The sequence below is a fragment of the Diceros bicornis genome, chromosome 24 (assembly GCF_020826845.1).
Source record: "Diceros bicornis minor isolate mBicDic1 chromosome 24, mDicBic1.mat.cur, whole genome shotgun sequence".
NCBI lineage: Eukaryota > Metazoa > Chordata > Mammalia > Perissodactyla > Rhinocerotidae > Diceros > Diceros bicornis.
The window spans coordinates 36321641-36343002 of NC_080763.1; the positions used below are offsets into that span (position 1 = coordinate 36321641).

A 21362-nucleotide genomic window follows, 5' to 3' on the forward strand; every position below is an offset into this window, starting at 1 on the left:
ATTCACTAGAGGGACTCAAAAGCAGAGTAGAGGATACAGAAGAACGGCTGTGCGAGCTGGACGAAAGACTAGAAGAAATTACCCAAGCTGAACAGGTAAAAGAGAAAAGAATTAAAAAGAGTGAGGACAGTCTAAGGGACCTCTGGGACAACATCAAGTGCACTAACATCCATGTTATAGGTGTCCTGGAAGGAGAAGAGCAAGACAAAGGGGTAGAGAATCTATTTCAAGTAATAATAGATGAAAACTTCCCTAACCTAAAGAAGGAAACAGACATCCAGGTACAGGAAGCACAGACAGCCCCAAACAAGATAAACCCAAAGAGGCCCACACCAAGTCACATCATAATCAAAATGTCCAGAATTAAAAATAAAGAGAGAATCCTAAAAGCCGCAAGAGAAAGTCAAGTTACATACAAAGGAAACCCCATAAGGCTATCAGCTGACTTCTCAGCAGAAACCTTACAGGCTAGAAGAGAGTGGCACGATATGTTTAAAGTGCTAAAAGGAAAAAACTTACAGCCAAGAATACTCTACCCAGCAAGATTATCATTCAAAATGGAAGGAGAGATCAAAAATTTCCCAGACAAGCAAAAATTAAAGGAGTTTGTTAACAAGAAACCAGTGCTACAAGAAATGTTAAAGGGACTGATTTAAGGGAAAAATAGAAGACCACAAATAGGAAAAATTATCTATTTCTATGATAAGAATGTAATGGATACAAATGCACAAAAAAGAGGTTAGATATGATATCAAAAACATAAAAGGAGGGAGGAGGCGAGTTAAAGAGTAGAGCTTTCAGACAGAGGTCAAACTAAAGAGACCATCAATTCTGTATAGAAGAAGAAAGGAACAGAGAAAGACTACTAAAACACTGAGAAAAAAAAGTTTAAAAATGGCAGTAAGTACATACTTATCAATAACTACTTTAAACGTCAGTGGACTAGATGCTCCAATTAAAAGGCATAGGGTGGCTGAATGGATAAAAAAAACAAGACCCATATATATGCTGCATACAAGAGACACACTTCAGACCTAGAGACACTCACAAACTGAAAGTGAAGGGATGGAAAAAGATACTCCACGCAAATGGCAATGAAAAGAAAGCTGGGGTAGCAGTACTCATATCAGACAAAATAGGCTTTAAAACAAAAATTGTAAAAAGAGACAAAGAAGGGCATTACATGATCAAGGGAACAATCCAACAAGAGGATATAACACTTGTAAATATCTACGCACCCAATCTAGGTGCACCTAAATATATAAAACAATTATTAACAGACATAAAAACAGAAATAGACAGTAACACAATAATAGTAGGGGACTTTAACACTCCACTTACACCAACGGATAGATCATCCAAACAGAAGATCAATAAGGAAACATTGGCCTTAAATGCCACACTAGAACAGATGGACCTAGTAGATATATACAGAGCATTCCATCCAAAAACTGAAGAATACACGTTCTTTTCAAATGCACATGGAACATTCTCCAGGATTGATCACATATTAGGCCACAAAACAAGTCTCCATAAATTTAAGAAGATTGAAATAATACCAAGTATCTTTTCTGACCACAACAGTATGAAACTAGAAATCAACTATAGGAAGAAAATCAGAAAAGCCACAAATACTTGGAGATTAAACAAAAGGCTACTGAACAATGACTGGGTCAACGAAGAAATCAAAGAAGAAATAAAAAAATACCTGGAGACAAATGAAAATGAAAATACGACATGCCAGAATTTATGGGATACAGCAAAAGCGGTTCTAAGAGGGAAGTTTATAGCAATACAGGCCTATCTCAACAAACAAGAAAAATCTCAAACAACCTAACAATGCACCTAAAGGAACTGGAAAAAGAAGAACAAACAAAGCCCAAAATCAGTAGAAGGGAAATCATAAAAATCAGAGCAGAAATAAATGAAATAGAGACCAAAAAAACAATAGAAAAAATTAATCAAACCAAGAGCTGGTTCTTTGAAAAGATCAACAAAATTGACAAACCTTTAGCTAGACTCACCAAGAAAAAAAGAGAGAAGGCACAAATAAGTAAAATCAGAAATGAAAGAGGAGAAATTACAACAGACACCTCAGAAATACAAAAGATTATAAGAGAATACTATGAAAAGCTATATACCAACCAATTCGACAATCTGGAAGAAATGGATAAATTCTTAGACTCATACAACCTTCCAAAACTGGATCAAGAAGAAGTAGAGAATTTAAATAGACCAATCACCAGTAGGGAGATCGAAACAGTAATCAAAAACCTCCCCAAAAATAAAAGTCCAGGACCAGACGGCTTCCCTGGTGAATTCTACCAAACATTCAAAGAAGACTTAATACCTATCCTTCTCAAACTCTTCCAAAAAATTGAGGAGGGGGGGAAGCTCCCTAACTCATTCTACGAAGCCGACATTACCCTGATACCAAAACCAGACAAGGACAACAAAAAAAAGAAAACTACAGGCCAATATCACTGATGAACATCGATGCAAAAATCCTCAACAAAATACTAGCAAATTGCATACAACAATACGTTAAAAAGATTATACACCATGATCAAGTGGGATTTATTCCAGGTATGCAAGGATGGTTTAACATTCGCAAATCAATCAACATGATACATGACATTAATAAAATGAAAAATAAAAATCACATGATCATCTCAATAGATGCAGAGAAAGCATTTGACAAGATACGGCATCCATTTATGATAAAAACTCTGAATAAAATGGGTATAAAAGGAAAGTACCTCAACATAATAAAGACCATATATGAGAAACCCCAGCTAATATCATCCTCAATGGTGAAAAACTGAAACCTATCCCTCTAAGAACAGGAACCAGACAAGGATGCCCACTGTCACCACTCCTATTTAACATAGTACTGGAAGTCCTAGCCAAAGCAATCAGGCAAGAGAAAGAAATAAAAGGGATCCAAATTGGAAAGGAAAAAGTGAAACTGTCACTATTTGCAGATGACATGATTTTATATATAGAAAACCCTAAAGAATCCACCAGAAAACTTTTAGAAGTAATAAACGAATGTGGTAAAGTGGCAGGATACATAATCAACATACAAAATTCAGTTGCATTTCTATACACTAACAATGAAGTAGCAGCAAGAGAACTGAAGAATACCATCCCATTTACAATTGCAACAAAAAGAATAAAATACCTAGGAATAAACTTAACCAAAGAGGTGAAAGAGCTGTACACCGAAAACTATAAAACATTGCTGAAAGAAATTGAAGAAGACACAAAGAAATGGAAAGATATTCCGTGCTCTTGGATTGGAAGAATTAACATAGTTAAGATGTCCATACTTCCTAAAGCAATCTATAGATTCAATGCAATCCCTATCAAAGTTCCAACAACATTTTTCACAGAAATAGAACAAAGAACACTAAAATTCATATGGAACAACAAAAGACTCCGAATAGCTAAAGGAATCCTGAGAAAAAAGAACAAAGCTGGAGGTATCACACTTCCTGATTTCAAAATATACTACAAAGCTATAGTAACCAAAAGAGCATGGGACTGGCACAAAAACAGACACACAGATCAATGGAATAGAATCGAAAGCCCAGAAATAAACCCACACATCTATGGACAGCTAATCTTTGACAAAGGAGCCAAGAACATACAATGGGGAAAAGAAAGTCTCTTCAACAAATGGTGTTGGGAAAACTGGATAGCCACATGCAAAAAAATGAAAGTAGACCCTTACCTTACACCATACACAAAAATTAACTCCAAATGGATTAAAGAGTTGAATGTAAGACCTGAAACTATGAAACTCCTAGAAGAAAACATAGGCAGTACGCTCTCTGACTTCGGTCTTAGCAACATATTTTCAAGCACCATGTCTGACCGGGCAAGAGATACAATAGAAAAAATGAACAAATGGGACTACATCAAACTAAAAAGCTTCTGCACAGCAAAGGAAACCATCAACAAAACGAAAAGACAGCCTAACAATTGGGAGAAGATATTTGCAAACCATACATCTGATAAGGGCTTAATCTCCAAAATATATAGAGAACTCATGCATCTCAACAACAAAAAAACTACCAACCCAATTAAAAAATGGGCAAAAGACCTGAACAGACATTTCTCCAAAGAAGATATACAGATGGCCAACAGACACATGAAAAGATGTTCAAAATCACTAACTATCAGGGAAATGCAAATCAAAACTACAATGAGATATCACCTCACGCCTGTCAGAATGGCTATAATTAACAAGACGGGAAACAACATATGTTGGAGAGGATGTGGAGAGAAGGGAACTCTCATACACTGCTGGTGGGAGTGCAAACTGGTGCAGCCACTATGGAAAACAGTATGGAGATTCCTCAAAAAATCAAGGATAGAACTACCATATGATCCAGCTATTCCACTGCTGGGTATTTATCGAAAGAACTTGAAAACACCAATGCGTAAAGATACATGCACCCCTGTGTTCATTGCAGTGTTATTCACAATAGCCAAGACTTGGAAGCAACCTAAGTGCCCATCAAGGGACGAATGGATAAAGAAGATGTGGTATATATACACAATGGAATACTACTCAGCCATAAGAAACAATGAAATCCAGCCGTTTGTGACAACATGGATGGACATTTCGGGTATTATGCAAAGCGAAGTAAGTCAGAGGGAGAAGGTCAAATACCGTATGATTTCCTTCATTAAGTAGTAGATAATAACAACAATAAACAAACACATAGAGACAGAGATTGGATTGGTGGTTACCAGAGGGGAAGGGGGGAGGGGGGAGGGTGAAAGGGATAATTGGGCACATGTGTGTGGTGATGGGTTGTGATTGGTATTTAGGTGGTGAACATGATGTAATCTATGCAGAAATAGAAGTATAATGATGTACACCTGAAATTTATACAATGTTATAAACCAATGTTACTGCAATAAAAAAAAAAGTTAAGCACTGGAATTGGAACACCTACTTGAGATAAGTAAATCAAATGATTTTTTCCCCTTTAAATGAGGGTAAAGTCAGAAATAATGATGGCATGTATTACAACTGTCATACTAGCTAAATGTTTGTGAGGAGGAAAGGAGCTTGAAAAGCGTAAAACACAGAGCTAAATGCCCCCACGACTCAATGTATCTCTCAGGGAAATGAAATTTGTAAAATTCCTGTTCGGGAGCTGATGTATTCCGATTTCCATGAGGCTGATTTTTGTTACCTTCTGAGTACAAAAATTACTGTGACTTGTAGTAATGTAAATGATCTAAGGAATCCTGATTTGTCATACCCCAGTTTTCAGCTTTTACGGTTAGGCTAGCAGTCATTTATTTTTGACTTGTAAACTACTTATTGCTGAAGAGTCTAGAAATGCCCCCCACTTCCGAAGTTACCTGGAAAATAGTTTCATCTTCACTATGTATGATATCATAATCTTTTGTCAGAGATCCTTTTCTGTTAACAAAATTAGACAGGAATAATAACCCTAACAATAGCAAATTCCAAAAATATCTCTAACTTCAGGGAAGACTCATAACTTCTTGGTCTGCAACAGTACTTGCTGCAGAACAACAGCTCAGGCGTCCAGGAGAAATACTATTTCCCTTCAGCCTCCTTGGTGCTTTATGAAATGCTTTAAATCAGCCTGTGACATCTTTGTAGTAGAGAAATGTTACAGAGGGAAATTTTTCTCAGGTAGACTGTAGATTAACCTGCCTTGCCTGTCAAAGGAGAGCCCTGGATACCCATGGTGAGCTCTCCCCAGAATCCTGGGATGATTGAGTATACAGAATGAATTCAGATTCATGCTCTGTACACCCAAATCACAGAATATTGGAATTTGACAGTCCTTAGAATTCATTTAGGCCGCCCTACCCTCATTTTACCAAGGAGACAGCCAGAATAAGTTGTGATCATCACACACTTAGGTTGTTTATAGTCTGGACCACAACCCAGGCCCCTAACTAGCTAGCTATGTGATTTCGAGCAAGTTTTTTTGTTTGTTTTTTACTTTTTGCTGAGGAAGACTGGCTCTGAGCTAACATCTGTGCCCATCTTCCTCCATTTTGTATGTGGGATGCCACCACAGCATGGCTTGATGAGCGGTGTGTCAGTCTGCACCCAGGATTCGAACCCGCAAACCCCGGGCTGCCGAAGCGGAGCACGCGAACCTAACCACTACGCCTCAGGGCCAGCCCCTCGAGCAAGTTTTTTAACCTCTGTGTACTTCAGATTTCTCATGTGTAAGAGGGGGAAATAATATTCCTACTCCACAAGGTTGGCATGAGGATTGAAGAAGTAATTTCGTGTAAAGCATTAGCACAGAGCCTGGCTCAGAGTGAGTGCTCCGTACGTGTAAACTGCTGTCGTAATTATCATCCTCATATGACACTATTCTGCCTGCCTCGAGGAGCTGGAATAGACAGTCAAATGCTAAAGACCCAGAGAGCTTTAGCACTCATAGAGGACTCATGAACTAGTAGATCATAGAACAAAGGAGGAATTCCTAAAATCAATCTATTTCCATTGTTTTTCTCACTGTATAATTGCGAATAAAGAGTGCAGTTATCAACTTCCTAAAAGCAGACAGTTATTGCCAGTCCTCTTTTGGTTTATTAAATCACTGAGCAATCCTGTCTTGAATGGAAAACTCTAGAACGGAGATTCTCCAGCTCTAGAATAATCATTGTTATCCAGTGACGAACTGGCCTCAGCCCCAGAGATGTTGATCCAGTAGATGAGGTTCCGAGTCTGCATCTAAACAAGCTTCTCAGGTAGTTCTGGTACCAGTGGTTCAGGTACGACAGTCAGGAAGCACTGCCTAGAACATGGAATCCGGGCCCATTCCTTCAGCAGGGTGGGCCGCCACACCAGCAGGTGCTCGGCAAATGCCCGTGCAGAAAGCCCAGTCAGAACCAGTGCCCACCCAGCCCTCAGTCACACTCCCACATCTCCATGCTCCCCCCTCTCCCCTTACGATAATCCAGAACCTCATTTTACAAAAATAAACTGTGAACAGCACCCCCCTGATTCCCACTCCAGAAGGTGGATTGGCTGGGAAGTACCACTTCTCTTCATTTCCTTTGTCACCATAGGTAATGTAGGGAGTAGAAAGTCCGTGAATACTTTGAAAGTTGTCTCAATCCAAAGGAAAAAAGGGGTGGCTGCCATCATGTCTGCAGCTGTCACGGCCCCACAGTTAACCCAGAGCTTCTGAAGATAGCTCATTTTGATATAATGTACTATCTGAAGTGTTTTCTGCATCATATATTAATACACAAAAGAAGTGGGCTGGCCCCATGGCTTAGAGGTTAAGTGCACGCGCTCTGCTACTGGTGGCCCGGGTTCGGATCTCGGGCGTGCACTGACGCCCCGCTTCTCCGGCAATGCTGAGGCCGCATCCCACATACAGCAACTAGAAGGATGTGCACCTATGACATACAACTATCTGCTGGGGCTTTGGGGGGAAAACAAAAAGGAGGAGGATTGACAATAGATGTTAGCTCAAAGCCAGTCTTCCTCAGCAGAAAAAATATATATACACAAAAGAAGTTAGGATTGTCTTTGCCTCTAGGACCCTGGAGGTTCCTGCACTGGGTTTTGGTGGGGAGATTGGGGCCCTACTTTAGAATCTTCCCCAGGCAGACATGACTTTTGCTGCCTTCCACAAACCACCCCTCCCGCCCCTGAGCTCTGACCCCAGCTAATGGTGTTTCCTTGAATGGGGTCTGTGGTCCTTGTATCAGAATCGCTATGGATATTGGTTTAAAATTCAGGGTGTCTGGCCCCATTCGACCTCCTGAATCAGAATCTCTGGGGTGAGGCCTGGAAATCTCCAGTTTTTAACAAGCTCCTCAGGGAGTTTCCACGTGCACTGAAGTTCACTTCTGTCCCAGGTGACCTTAGTGTTCTTCTATCTTAGTCACTTCTCAGTTACCTTTTATATCGTGAATAAAGGTGTAATCAGAACATCCATCCTCCCTGAAGCCTGACAGAGTTTTCCATCCATTTTTTATGTCATCTGCAGGTGACCCAGAAAAGGAGTTGATTTGATAAACAACCTGGTGTAGGTTTTCTTCCTGTGTGTTATTTCCAGCACTTTCTCTCCAGGACCAGGTTTGATGCTCCTGGAGGCAGAAACTATCTTCTAATCACCCCACTCTGCCCCTGCTCTTAGCACAGTGTTTGGAACACGGTAAATACTGAAATGTTGCCTCATTTGACTGTCACGTCCACACTTGCCTTCCAGTGGCTCTCTCCTCAACGTCTAAAAATGATTCCAGAGAAAGTAAATTTTGGTTGTGAACACTTCACCCTCATATTTCAAACCTTTATCTTGAAGCATTTCCTTTAGAAGATTCAGAAAACTCGATCCACGCTTCTGATAGCCTGTGAGGTACCGATGACCTTCCCACCTCTTCATGTGGGGTGCACGCCTCTCCCCCCACACCTCCTTGCACACGCATCCTGAGGTACTTACTTGTCGCGGTTTCTCATTACCTCAGTTTCTTTTAAGGGACCCCCATCACCACTCTGGCATTCCCAAAAGTGATTTTTAAAAAATGACTGACATGCTGTCCTTTCTTTCTCTGAAGGAACAGGGTCCAGTCTTCTAGACATTCACTATAAGGAGCTAAGGAATGGAAATTGTTCATTTCCTACAGAATGTGTCAACATCTATAGCTTCCAATCATTGGGTTCAAACCCTAGTTTGTCAAATTTAAATCCTGAGAGAGTGTTAACATGAGTGTTTTCTGGTGATGTTATGTTGTCTGAGTGGTCATTTACCATACAACACTTCAGTATAAACAGATAAGTGTATGTTTGTATAAGTTAATTTCACTTTATACCCTGGAGTTAGTTAGCCATCAATGGAAGTGTCTATTCTGGAATCCATTATCAAGAGGCGGCTATTAAGCACTATAAATATTGTTATCAAAATCTACACCATAGGGTGTATTGGCTAGCATAAGAAATGCTGGAAATAATTCTCTGTCAGAGAAATGAGTGCTGTGCAAGATATACGATTTGCCAAACAGATTGCGTGGAACCCAACACCCTTGAGTGAACGAGGCAGTAAATTCACCAAGCAAAGCTGGAACCCTTCAAGGCAGCATTGAAGGTCTGGAGCTTTGTTGTTTCAATGTCAATTAGAAGCCATTAAGAAAGAAAGGAATGGGCAAAATAATTGAACAGGTTATAAAGAGGGTGCCCAAATGACCACGAAACATAAAAAAAGATGCTCAACTTTATTAGACATCAAGGAAATGCTAATGAAAACCACTGTGTACCCATCAGAGTGGTTAAAATGAATATTGGCAAGAATATGAAGGAACTGGAACTCTCAGACATTGAGGGGGGCAGGGTAAATTGGTACATCCACTTTGCTGAACATGTGCTTATCCTGTGAGTCATCAGTTCCACTCCTAAGTGTATGTATCCAAGAGAAATGTGTACATATGTTCATCAAAAGACATGTGCCAGAATGTTTGTAGAAACACTATCCATAATAGCCCCAAACTGGAAATGACCCAAATATGTATCAACAATAGAATGCCCTCTTCATCCCACCCCTCCAGTGCCCTCAGCTGGTACCTGTTCCTTGATATCAAACAGATTCAACAACTTGCTCGATTTACAAGTAAATTTCCATTAAATTCCAAATCCCTTGCAGACCTCCTCTTGAAGCTCTTTTAAGTCCCTTACACTGAATTATCAATGAAGATGGAAGGAGGAGCTGGAGGGGTGGGGAAACAGAGGGGAGAAGATGCCTGTTGAAAAAATTGCAATCCCAGAGAGAAGACATCTCATTATCCAGTGCTATGTAGCAAACCTTTCCGAATTAGTGGCTTAAACAACAACCGTGGACATTTCTCACAATTCTGTGGATCTGCTGGGCTCAGCTGGTGTTTCTTTGGGTCCATGAGATATCAGCTGGTATAACTCATGCAACTGTGTTCAGCTGGAAGCTTGACTGGGGCTGGAATGTCCAAGATGGCTTCACTCAGTATCCGGGGAGGCTGGAATGGCTGGGGAGGGCTGGGCCTCGCACTCCAACTGAGTGGTCACACTTCTTACACGGCGGCTCAGGAGTCCAAAGAGAGAAAGACGAAACTGACAGCCTTCTGCTCTCTAAGCCTTCAACTGGTACAGCGTCACTTCCCCCGCATTCTATTGGTCAGAGCAAGTCTCAAGGTCACTCAAGATTCAAGGGGAAGGGAAATGGGCTTCACCTCTTAATGGGAGGAACAGCAAGTGTTTACAGGGATGGGCGCAATTTGCTCAAAATCATCTTTGGAAACTGTTTACCCTAGGCAACAAGAGTAAAGGAGGGCAATCTGGATGGGTAACCTGGATTCAGACCAAGCCTCCACTCCTTATGAAGATTACCTGGCTTATCAGTGTCTCACTTTCCCCACCTGTAATGTGAAAAGCTTGGACTAGAAGGCTGCGAATTTCCTCTCAGCTCTAACAGTGTGGTTCTGTAAATCTGAGTAAATACAGAGTCCTGGTGAGAACCCTGAGTGTACTTTCCACTGACCCTCTGAGTCTTCTATCATTAAGAACCCCCTCGCCATCCCCCACAATCTCCTAAGAATAATCCATGGCTTCTGTTCTTGCCTCCTTTTTCCATCCTAATTGGAATTGGAGGGTCTTTTAAAAAACACCCTCCAAATTCATATGTAGTATCATCATACACAAAGAGGCTTAAAATTTCCAAATCAAAAAGATTACGAAAAAGTAAATACAAGTCAAGCTTTGATTTCTCAGCATATTGAGAAGAATGAATCAAGAGGGATGCTTCGATGAAATCCAGGCATTTGTGACAACACGGATGGACATTGAGGGTATAATGCAAAGTGAAATAAGTCAGAGGGAGAAGGTCAAATACCGTATGATTTCCTTCATTAAGTAGTAGATAATAACAACAATAAACAAACACATAGGGACAGAGATTGGATTGGTGGTTACCAGAGGGGAAGGGGGGAGGGAGGAGGGTGAAAGGGCTAATTCGGTACATGTGTGTGGTGATGGGTTATAATTAGTATTTTGGTGGTGAACATGATGTAATCTATGCAGAAATAGAAGTACAATGATGTACACCTGAAATTTTTACAATGTCATAAACCAATGTTACTGCAATAAACAAAAAATTTAAAAAAAAAGAGAGAGAAAAAAAAAAAAGAGGGATGCTGCTTCTGGGCAGGTGTTTGCCTGCAATCTGAGGAAACCTTCCAGAATATTTTAACATATTTTTATTTGTTTAAAAATAATGATATGAAACATTAGGATAAAATTAAATCACCCATCTTATTACCACACTGAAATTGAGAGTGATTAAGAATTTTTATTTTAACCTGATTAAGAATTTTGTCTCTTTCCCTTTATGTTGTTTTTTCTGTGTATGTTGGTGGCAGACATCATCAGTTCTGGAGTCCTTCTCTTCCCCCAGGGGCTCAGGTTATCCCTGACCAGTCTAAGTCTAAATCCATTCCTCTAGTAGATAGTTCATTAGAGAAGTGGACATGTGACTTGGTTTTGATTAATGATATATAATGGGAATTTTGCAAGGGGCTTTCTGGAAAGGATTATCTGCTCATATAAAGACAGGAACACATTTTCTGGCCCTGGACACTGGAGTGTGAGGAGGTGATGCGTGAAGCTGTTGGCATGCGGAGAACTAGCCGACATGATAATGGGTCCAGAGCTGGAAAGGTGAAATGGTGTTGGCTTATAGATGATGTTCTAAAGCCACCCAGTTAACCATCCCTGGAGCTGCCTTATCTCTAAACTTCATGTTCTGTGAGTTAATACATCCCCTTCCTCTTTAAGCCACCTCTGTTTATGAGTTGCTGTTAACTGGCATCAAAAACATCTTAACTGCTACGATATATATAGCTGCATAAATATATTTTATAAAGTTTATTTCTTCACCCAACAAATATTTAATGAGGATGCCCCATGGGCCAGGCTTGAGTCATTCTGCAGACACACTTTGGCTCTGCTTTTTCCCATTTAACATTTTCTCCAGTCAGTAGGAACTCTCTGTACATATCGTTTTAATGGCTTCATTTTAATGGCTACTTTATTTTGTCATTTCCCTATTGCATGACATTTAGATTGTTGAGCGTTTTCATTATTAAAAGTAAAGACATGGTGAGCATCAATGTACAATATTAGTCACAGTTCTGATAATTTGGGGGATATATTCCTAAAAACAAAAGAGAAAAAGATATAAATATTTTTAAGGTATTTGATACATATTCCCAAATTGCTTTCTATTTGTGCCAATTTATATGTCCCCATGCAGTGTTTAAGATTTGCCTCTGTGTCCAAGGGCACTCTCATAATATACATTTTGTGGTTTCTTTTTCAAAGCTTTCTAGAAAAAAATCTGATTGAATTCTATACACGTTTACGCAACAAATAAATGGCATAAAAAATGGGAGGGAAGACTGTTAATGAATAAAAGAGATTTAAAAGATATAATGCATGGACCTTATTAGGATCCTGAGTCATACAGATGATTTGTAAAAAGATATTTTTGAGAAATTTGAATATGGACTGGGCATTATTTGGTGTTAAGGAGTTAGTGTTATTTTGTTAGTTGTGATAATGGCATGGTGGTTGTGTTAGGAAAATAAAGTCCTTGTCAGTTACAGATGCATCATTATAAATGGATGAAATGGCATGCTGTCTGGGATTTATTGAAAATACTCCAGCAAATCAAGGGAGTGAGGTGGGATAGGAGAAACATGGTTGGCAAAAGGTTGACATTTGCTGAAACTGAGAAGTGAAGGTTTATTGTAGTATTCTCTCTACCTTTGTGTACATTTGAAAAAATATCATAATGCAAAGATTTTAAATTTTTTACCTTGATTAATTGTTAAAAGAATATGTAGTTGACAGCATTTACAGAAAAGGCTGGGAGACTGCATGCCTGCTCTCTCTTCGTGGTTTCAGTGAAGGGCTCCACTGGGGTTGACTGGGACACTGGCAGTCCCTGGTTGCTTCATTCCTGGCCTCAGGGACACTAGGGAGCCTAGTTTGGTCCCAGGAGCACCCCTAGGGGTTATGGTCACATTAAAACAGATCTCAAATGGTTCAAGGGAACTAGACCGAAGTAGACCACCAGGCGAGCTTCCTTGGCCTCCAAACCAAACTCGTGTCCCCTTGGTCCCCAATCAGCTAGCTCATCTGCTCCTAGACTCAGGTTAAACACAAATCAGTTGACCTCAGACATGAAGCATAGGGAACAAATTGTGTATTGAAATACACCACCTCTGACAATCAGTTTCATTTGTGTGCCTGTGAAATACAGGGAGACCGAAATGCATGGGGTGTAAGAGGTTTTTAAACTGATTTAGTTACGTCACTTGTTGGAAGAGGAACAAATACATTCAGAAATGTGTGTTTTAATAAGTGAAGATTGTAAAATTTCAGCTTCTGAATGTAGCCAATCCCCTGATTTTGGTACCAGATTTGGTGGCCATTGTGATCTGGGTGTCTGTGTAAAGCATGGAACTATAGATGCTTGTTTTATTTCCCTCCCTCAATTCTACTTATGATGTATACAGCTGACAGTGGCTTGCACTAATTTAGCATAGTCAGGTGGAAAGAGCTCAGGCCTGGGAAACAAGACAAATCTAGGTTCTAATTCCGGCTTTACACCTTTAGGCAAGTTACTTAGCTTCTGTATTCTTCTTTTCCTCATCGGTCAAATGGGGCTAGTAGGCTAGTAATTGATACCCAGGTCCCCAGCAGCGGGAGGAGGCTGTGATACCTGGCAGAGGGCAGACTACTTTTTTTTTTTTCGGTGAGGAAGATTAGCCCTGAGCTAACATCCGATGCCAATCCTCCTCTTTTTGCTGAGGAAGACTGGCCCTGGGCTAACATCTGTGCCCGTCTTCCTCTACTTTATATGGGACACCGCCACAGCATGGCTTGACAAGCGGTGCGTCGGAGCACGCCCAGGATCCGAACCCAAAAACCCTGGGCCGCCGAAACGGAGCGCTCGAACTTAACTGCTCCACCACCGGGCAGACTTTTGACAATGCCTGTGTCCTTTCCCTCCACGAAGGGGAACTCTGAGGCTTATTATTCTCAATCCAAGGCATCCTTAATGCTCAGTATTTTGTGGCTCAAAAAAGGGGAGGTTTTCTATGAAAAAACCTGCATTGTTAGCTTACACACCTTTAAGCTCTGAGAGTAGGAAACACTATGGAAACCCTCTAACTGCAAACATTAGGGGGCTGTCCCCACTGCTTCCATGAACACCACACTTGCGCCATTTTCTGTTATTTTTGCTGATTGAAAAAGGGGCAGTGATCAATCAAATGCAGTAGGTAATCAAAAGTTGTGGATTATCCTTTCTCTAATAAAATCTTATTTAAAACCAAATTAACAGGGGCCGGCCCGGTGGCTTAGTGGTTAAGTGCCCGCGCTCTGCTACTGGCGGCCCGGGTTCGGATCCCAGGCGTGCACCAACGCACCACTTCTCCGGCCATGCTGAGGCCGCGTCCCACATACAGCAACTAGAAGGATGTGCAGCTATGACATACAACTATCTACTGGGGCTTTGGGGGAAAAAATAAATAAATAAATAAATAAATAAACAAAGATTCAATACTGAATTCTCTCTAACTTTCAGTTATTTAAAAACAAACAAACAAACAAACAAATTAACAAGATAGCATCCAGAAATTTTAAATCCCTGGAATATGTCACAAAATCACTAGAAGCCTCTTTCCTTGGAAAAATCAGCTTATCAAACTTGTCAGCTGGCTTCACCTATATGTGCCCAAGTCACTCCTCCCAAGTGAGGCTGGACTGGGGACCCAGAAGCCAGGATGACTCCATCATGGTTTATTTTGGCTCTTGACTCACTCTGGCGTGTTTTGTAGATAGCAGTTTGTCTGTCCCAGCCTGGATGCTGGGCTCCTTGAGGTCAACGACCTTGTCCGTTCATCGTTGCGTGGCCCAAACACCTAGTGCAGGCCCGTGAACTTAAAGGTGCTTAATAAATTATTGCAGTTACCTGTGGCTGAGAGCTACTCCTAACAACTACTGCTCTGCTTTCTACGAATAAAATAAATCAAGTCTGCTCTGGGATCAGAAAGGAAGATTTGGGAAAAGAAAACATTTGCCCGTTTGAATCTTGTGCTACATAAGAAAATTCTCTTCTGAGTCTGGACAAGTGCCTCCTCTCCCCTCCCACACACACACCCCTCTTGTTATTCCTTATGATTTCCTCATTTTCAATGACTTTATCCAGTTTCTGGAATATAGTCTGGTCAGTAAACAGCCCCAGATAAGTGTTTCTCCTTTTTTCTGCATGTTGCCTCAGGTCTGTTTGCAAAGAGCAGCAATAGTCCTCTGGTCTTACAACTTTGGGGGAGGGGTTCCAGCTTTCATTTTCCTTTCTTCGAATCATAAGACAGAACAACCAAACTGAATTGGCAGTCCAAAACAAATGGGACAAGAAACAAAGGAAATGCAAAAGAACCAGAAAATAAGTGACAAAACAGCAACATTCAGCCCTCATATTTCAATAATTACCCTAAATGTAAATGGATTGAACTCTCCAATCAAAAGATACAGAGTGGCAGGATGGATTAAAAAGCAAGACCCAACAATATGCTGCCTTCAGGAAACACATCTTAGCACTAAAGACAAGCACAGGCTCAGAGTGAAAGGATGGAAGACAATACTCCAAGCTAATGGCAAACAAAAGAAAGCAGGTGTTGCCATACTCATATCAGACAAAGTAGACTTCAAGATAAAACAGGTTAAGAAAGACAAAGAAGGGAAATATATAATGATAAAAGGGACACTCCATCAAGAAGACATATCACTTATAAATATATATGCACCCAACATAGGAGCACCAATGTACATAAAACAACTATTAACAAACCTAAAAGGAGAAATCAACAACAACACAATAATAGTAGGGGATCTTAACACCCCACTTACAGCAATGGATAGATCATCCAGACAAAAATTTAATAAAGAAATATTAGACTTAAATGAAAAACTGGACGAGATGGACCTAGTAGACATATACAGAGCACTCCACCCAAAAACAGCTGACTACACCTTCTTCTCAAGCGCGCATGGAACATTCTCTAGGATAGACCATATGTTGGGAAACAAAGCAAGCCTCAATAAATTTAAGAAGATTGAAATCATAACAAGCATCTTTTCAGACCATAAGGCTATGAAACTGGAAATGAACCAGGAAAAAAAAACTGGGAAAGTGACAAAAATGTGGAGATTAAACAACATGCTGCTGAACAACCAATGGAGCATTGATGAAATTAAAGGAGAAATCAAAAACTATCTGGAAACAAACGAAAATGATAACATACCATATCAAACCATATGGGACGCAGCAAAAGCGGTCCTGAGAGGGAAACTCATAGCGATACAAGCCCACCTTAACAAACAAGAAAAAGCCCTAATAGGCAACCTTAAATTACACCTAACAGAACTAGAAAAAGAAGAACAAACAAAGCCCAAAGCCAGCAGAAGGAGAGAAATAATAAAAATCAGAGCAGAAATAAATGATATTGAGACCAAAAAAACAGTAGAAAGGATTAATGAAACAAAGAGTTGGTTCCTCGAGAAGATAAACAAAATAGACAAACCCTTAGCCAGGCTTACTAAGAAAAAAAGAGAAAAGGCTCAAGTAAATAAAATTAGAAATGAAAGAGGAGAAATTACAACGGATACCATGGAAATACAGAGGATTATAAGAGAATACTATGAGAAATTATATGCCAACAAATTGGACAATCTAGAAGAAATGGATAAATTCTTAGACTTATACAACCTCCCAAAATTGAACCAAGAAGAAATGGAGAATCATTTTCCTTTCTTCGCAGTGGGGAAACATTGGCAAGCTTTATTGGTTCCAGAAATTCACTGAGCCAGAGGAGGTACCCCAACGTCCTTAGATAATTGAGAACTAATACCTCGACACCTCGGTTACTCTTCGGTGTTCTTTGGATTGGGAAGAAAAAGACATTGCTCTCAGCTCAGTCATTAAACTCAATAAGACTTTTCCTAATTCTCCACTTCTTCAACCCCCTCATTTCAACTTGAGCCTGGGGATAATAATAAAGATACTAACAAGAGAAAACACAGCAAAGACAAAGTATTTATTTACATAGTGAAGATATCTAATAAATGAAACCTCTACTGCCAAGAGTGGCTGAAGGCCTTTAGTTTTGAAAACAAAAGTTCCCAGAGAAGAAATGATGGTGTGATTTTCTCTCTACCGTTAAAGGCCGTAACTAACTCCCAGTGGAATTATTCCCCGTCCCTCGCTCCTTCCTTACCAAATCATCCTGTCCATTCCACTCCATCCCACCCAGCTGAAAAGCTAAATTCAATATCTTCCTCTAGTCTCTTGGTTCTAAGCTGTTAATTTCCTACCCTAATGCAGATCCTTGTGTGCTGAGAAAGGAAAACTGAATTTAATTGGAAAACTAAATGGTAACATGGTATGCACATCTAGGTATTTGGGAAAGGTGGCCCCTTAGCTCTACCTTAGGAGAGCAGATCAGACTCCCAGGAGCCCACAGACCACGAGGTCTGATTTGACCACTTCCCAGGGTGCACTGGGAGGCAGCCACGGGCTGAGCTGTGGCAACAAGGAAAAGTGTTGGCTTGGGGACAAGCAGGGTGTTCTCAGGAAAGAAGATAGTGGGTGAGTCCTTGAGTTCCCAATGATGGGGCTCAAGTTAGGAAACTGAACTTGATAATAAAGCAAGAATGGAAACAGGAAGGTTTGATTTGAATAAGAAACTGAACCCAGGGAGGCACGCTCAGTACTTATTTTTGAATAGTGTTTGTATTCAGAGTGACTTTGATGCCCATCCCGTCAAACAGATCAGACTTTTCACAGTTACTGAGTCATTTGCGTGGAAGGAGCCCATGTCCCTCAGGGTGGGCTGACCCTCAGGGCCCCTCAGTGAGAAATGCTGAATGTATCAGTGCTCTCTTTTCTATTTCTCATTTTTCTTAGTGACGTCCATTGTCCTACAGCTGGTATTCTTAGTAGCATGTCTGTGTGCATGGGTAGAAAGGTCAAGAAGGTGGAAATTGTGAACAGCAAGAGGCAAAGGCAAGAGAGACCTTTTATATTTTGTCAGACTATAACAACACCACCTCAGTTTTCACTCCCAAAGCATAAGAATTTTGTTTAAAAGATGGGAAAGACTTGAGCAAATTTCTCATTTCTGCATATACTGGCATGTGCTGTTTCTCTGCCTGGAACAGCCCCAACACACACACACACTGTTGCTTGCCTAATTCCTCTTTAGCTTTCAGCTCACCCTGCTTAGTCTTCCCAGAACCCCAAGTCTGAGATGGGTTCCCCTCTTAGCAGCTCCCATAGGACTCTGTACCTCCTCCAGCACAACACTTATCACACAATATAGCAATCACCTCACTAGACGAGAGGTCCATGAGGGCAGGGACTAGATCTTTCCTTTCTGCAGTTCTATCCCCAGTTCCTGGAGGAGCACTCAATAAGTGTTTATAGAATAAATGAATTCCAATGAGTCTGTATAAGCCTTTTCTTTGGATGAGCCTGTGTTTATCTGTCTGAACAATATCTGTTGAGTATGGTTGTTCAGGTTGTGTACTGAACAAGGACATCTAGCAGAGTCAGGAGGGGAGGCTGGAATCCAGCCTACATTCTCATCACCAAGCCATTTTTCGCTGTCTGTATCCACTAGGAGGAAGAGGTACCTTTTTCTGATTTGCACTATGGCACCATATGGGCTTTCAGCAGCACAGCTCTGAACAACACTTAGTGTCTTCAAAAGGAAGTGAGAATTCTCCCTCTCATTCCTAGAAAGGCTAGGACTGAGTGCTTTTATGAAACTATTTCTTTAGGTCCTTTGCCTGCCATCAACGCCGAGACCTTGACCCCATTCATAGCGAAGACCTCCCTCACTCTCCTCTGATTTTTGTCTCCTGCAGGGTTTGGGATGACCACTCCAGCGACAGTAGGAGGAAAAATCTTTCTGATCTTTTATGGCCTCATTGGGTGCGCAAGTACCATCTTGTTCTTCAACCTGTTCCTGGAGCGCCTGATCACCGTCATCGCCTACATCATGAAATCATGCCACCAGCGGCAGCTCCAGAGACGAGGGGCCCTGCCCCCAGAGAGCCTGAAGAACCCAGGGAAGTTCGAGGCGGATAGCTTGGCTGGCTGGAAGCCCTCCGTGTACTACGTCATGCTGATCCTGTGCGTGGCCTCCCTGCTCATCTCCTGCTGTGCGTCAGCCATGTACACCTCCGTCGAAGGGTGGAGCTACTTCGACTCGCTCTACTTCTGCTTTGTAGCTTTCAGCACCATTGGCTTTGGGGACCTCGTCAGCAGCCAGAACGCCCAGTACGATAGCCAAGGCCTCTACCGTTTTGCCAACTTTGTCTTCATCCTCATGGGCGTCTGCTGCATTTACTCCTTGTTCAATGTCATCTCCATCCTCATCAAACAGTCCGTGAACTGGATCCTGAGGAAAATAGGTGGCGGGTGCTGCCAACAATGCCAAAGAAATCTCTTGCGGTCACGGAGGAACGTGGTGATGCCGGGCAATGTCCAGACACGGTGCAACATCTCCATAGAAACGGATGGGGTGATGGAGAGTGACGTGGACGGGCGCCGTCTCTCTGGGGAGATGATCTCCATGAAGGACTTCTTGGCAGCCAACAAAGTCTCGCTGGCCATCCTCCAGAAGCAGCTGTCTGAAACAGCCAATGGCTACCCCCACCAGACCAGCACGGTGTCCCGGGACAATGAATTCTCAGGGGGGGTAGGAGCCTTTGCCATAATGAACAACAGGCTGGCAGAGACGAGTGGGGACAGGTAGGAGCAAGGAGTGGTCGCTGGGCATGGAGGCCTAGGGGAGAGTGGACGATGAGGGGACCGTCATCCAGCTCAGCTCTGCACCATGGCTGGGTTCATTCTGGATCTGTTCCTTCTAGCCTCCTCAAGCCCAGCTTTAGAAATCTCATCTTCTTGGCTCCAACGAACAGCCACCTTTCAGGGCTGCGGGAAGATGAGCCTCAATGCCTTTCTCCTTATCTTTATTCTTTAAGTCTAAATTCAGTCTTTTAAAAATGAACCACAAAAGCAGTCTAAGACGTTGCACTGTTTCTTCACTTACCTTGCTCCAGGGTCTTACCTGCCTAAGGGAAGGAGGGTGTAAGTAAGCCTTGATTTCCTGCTGCTCTGTTCTTCATTTGGAAATAAAAATCCTGAAGATCCTAATTTTCCTCTGGAACTCTGGATGGCTGAATTCACTGCCCCTCTCAGCCCCCTCAAAAAAGGGGAGAAAGCGTTTGACAATGTGTCTGGGCTCTGGGCTTCCATCCGAGCAGATTTCTTCATAGTGCCGTGGATACAGAAACCATCTATTCTACTTTTTATACCTGCTCCTCTGCTTTTGTTTTTCCTTTCTTTTATTTTTAAGATCTTAATGCTTGGCTAAGGTGTCTGTGGGACCTCCATGTGGTAAGAAAACTAAATTCAGCTTCAAGCCTTTAAGCTGCAGTGAGATAGTGGGGAGACTCGCTTTTGTAACTAAAGAATATAGCTTAACATTTTCCCTCCGAATGGTCACAGTTCCATTTCATTTTTACCAGGGCTTGGGGCCCATTGAGAAGATAATGGCTGACTATTTATTAGAACTGAAAATTTAATAAATCCTCATTTTATTAACTAATATTATGTGAGTGCTCGTTATGAACAGTGGGGGGGGGAGGGGAATGCCTAATTAAACAGGCATTTATTGTGCTCAGAGAAAGGAAACAGGAAATTAACCTTTAGGGATATGAGCATCATCTTGGATTCTTGAATGAAGAAACATTCTAGGCCAGATAATGAAATTTGGCTTTTCTTGTCTAATCTGTTTCGGTTCTGCCTTCTAGGATTGTACCAAGTCTAGTGACATGACCTCCCAAGCAGGGAAAACGTCCATGCCAGGAACAAGGGCTGTTGATCTTCTTCATATATGCAGGAGAGAATATTTTGGCGGATGAGAGCAGCGTTAAAAAGAGATAGCTGTTGTTTTTATGAGATAGGAGTGGTGTACACACAGCACTTTCAGAAATGATGGGGAAAGACTAGTGCCATAAAGAAGATAAAGAGAAAACCTATGCCTAGTGAAACTGAAATGTTGAGCGGAAAGCATCAGAGCTGGGAGGACCCTTAGGAACCATCCAATCCAACCACCATTTTTTTACACAAGAGAACGGAGACACGAAGGGATCGCTTCTTGTCTGAGCTCTTAGAGTTGATGGTGCACAGCTAGGAGAACCCAAGCCCCTGATGGGGAAATCTAGGCTCTTCCCT

The 21362-nt window shown here is 41.5% G+C and overlaps 1 protein-coding gene across 2 annotated transcripts in view; it reads left to right on the forward strand.

The window, feature by feature from the left end:
- Positions 1–20733, forward strand: part of KCNK13 (potassium two pore domain channel subfamily K member 13) — a 102213-nt gene extending 81480 nt beyond the window's left edge. For both annotated transcript variants that reach the window (XM_058567535.1, XM_058567536.1), the window contains one exon: positions 18986–20733. In XM_058567535.1, the coding sequence (XP_058423518.1) occupies positions 18986–19878 (893 nt within the window). In that variant the 3' untranslated portion in view covers positions 19879–20733. The remainder of the gene's footprint in view (positions 1–18985) is intronic.
- The last annotated feature ends 629 nt before the right edge of the window (positions 20734–21362 follow it).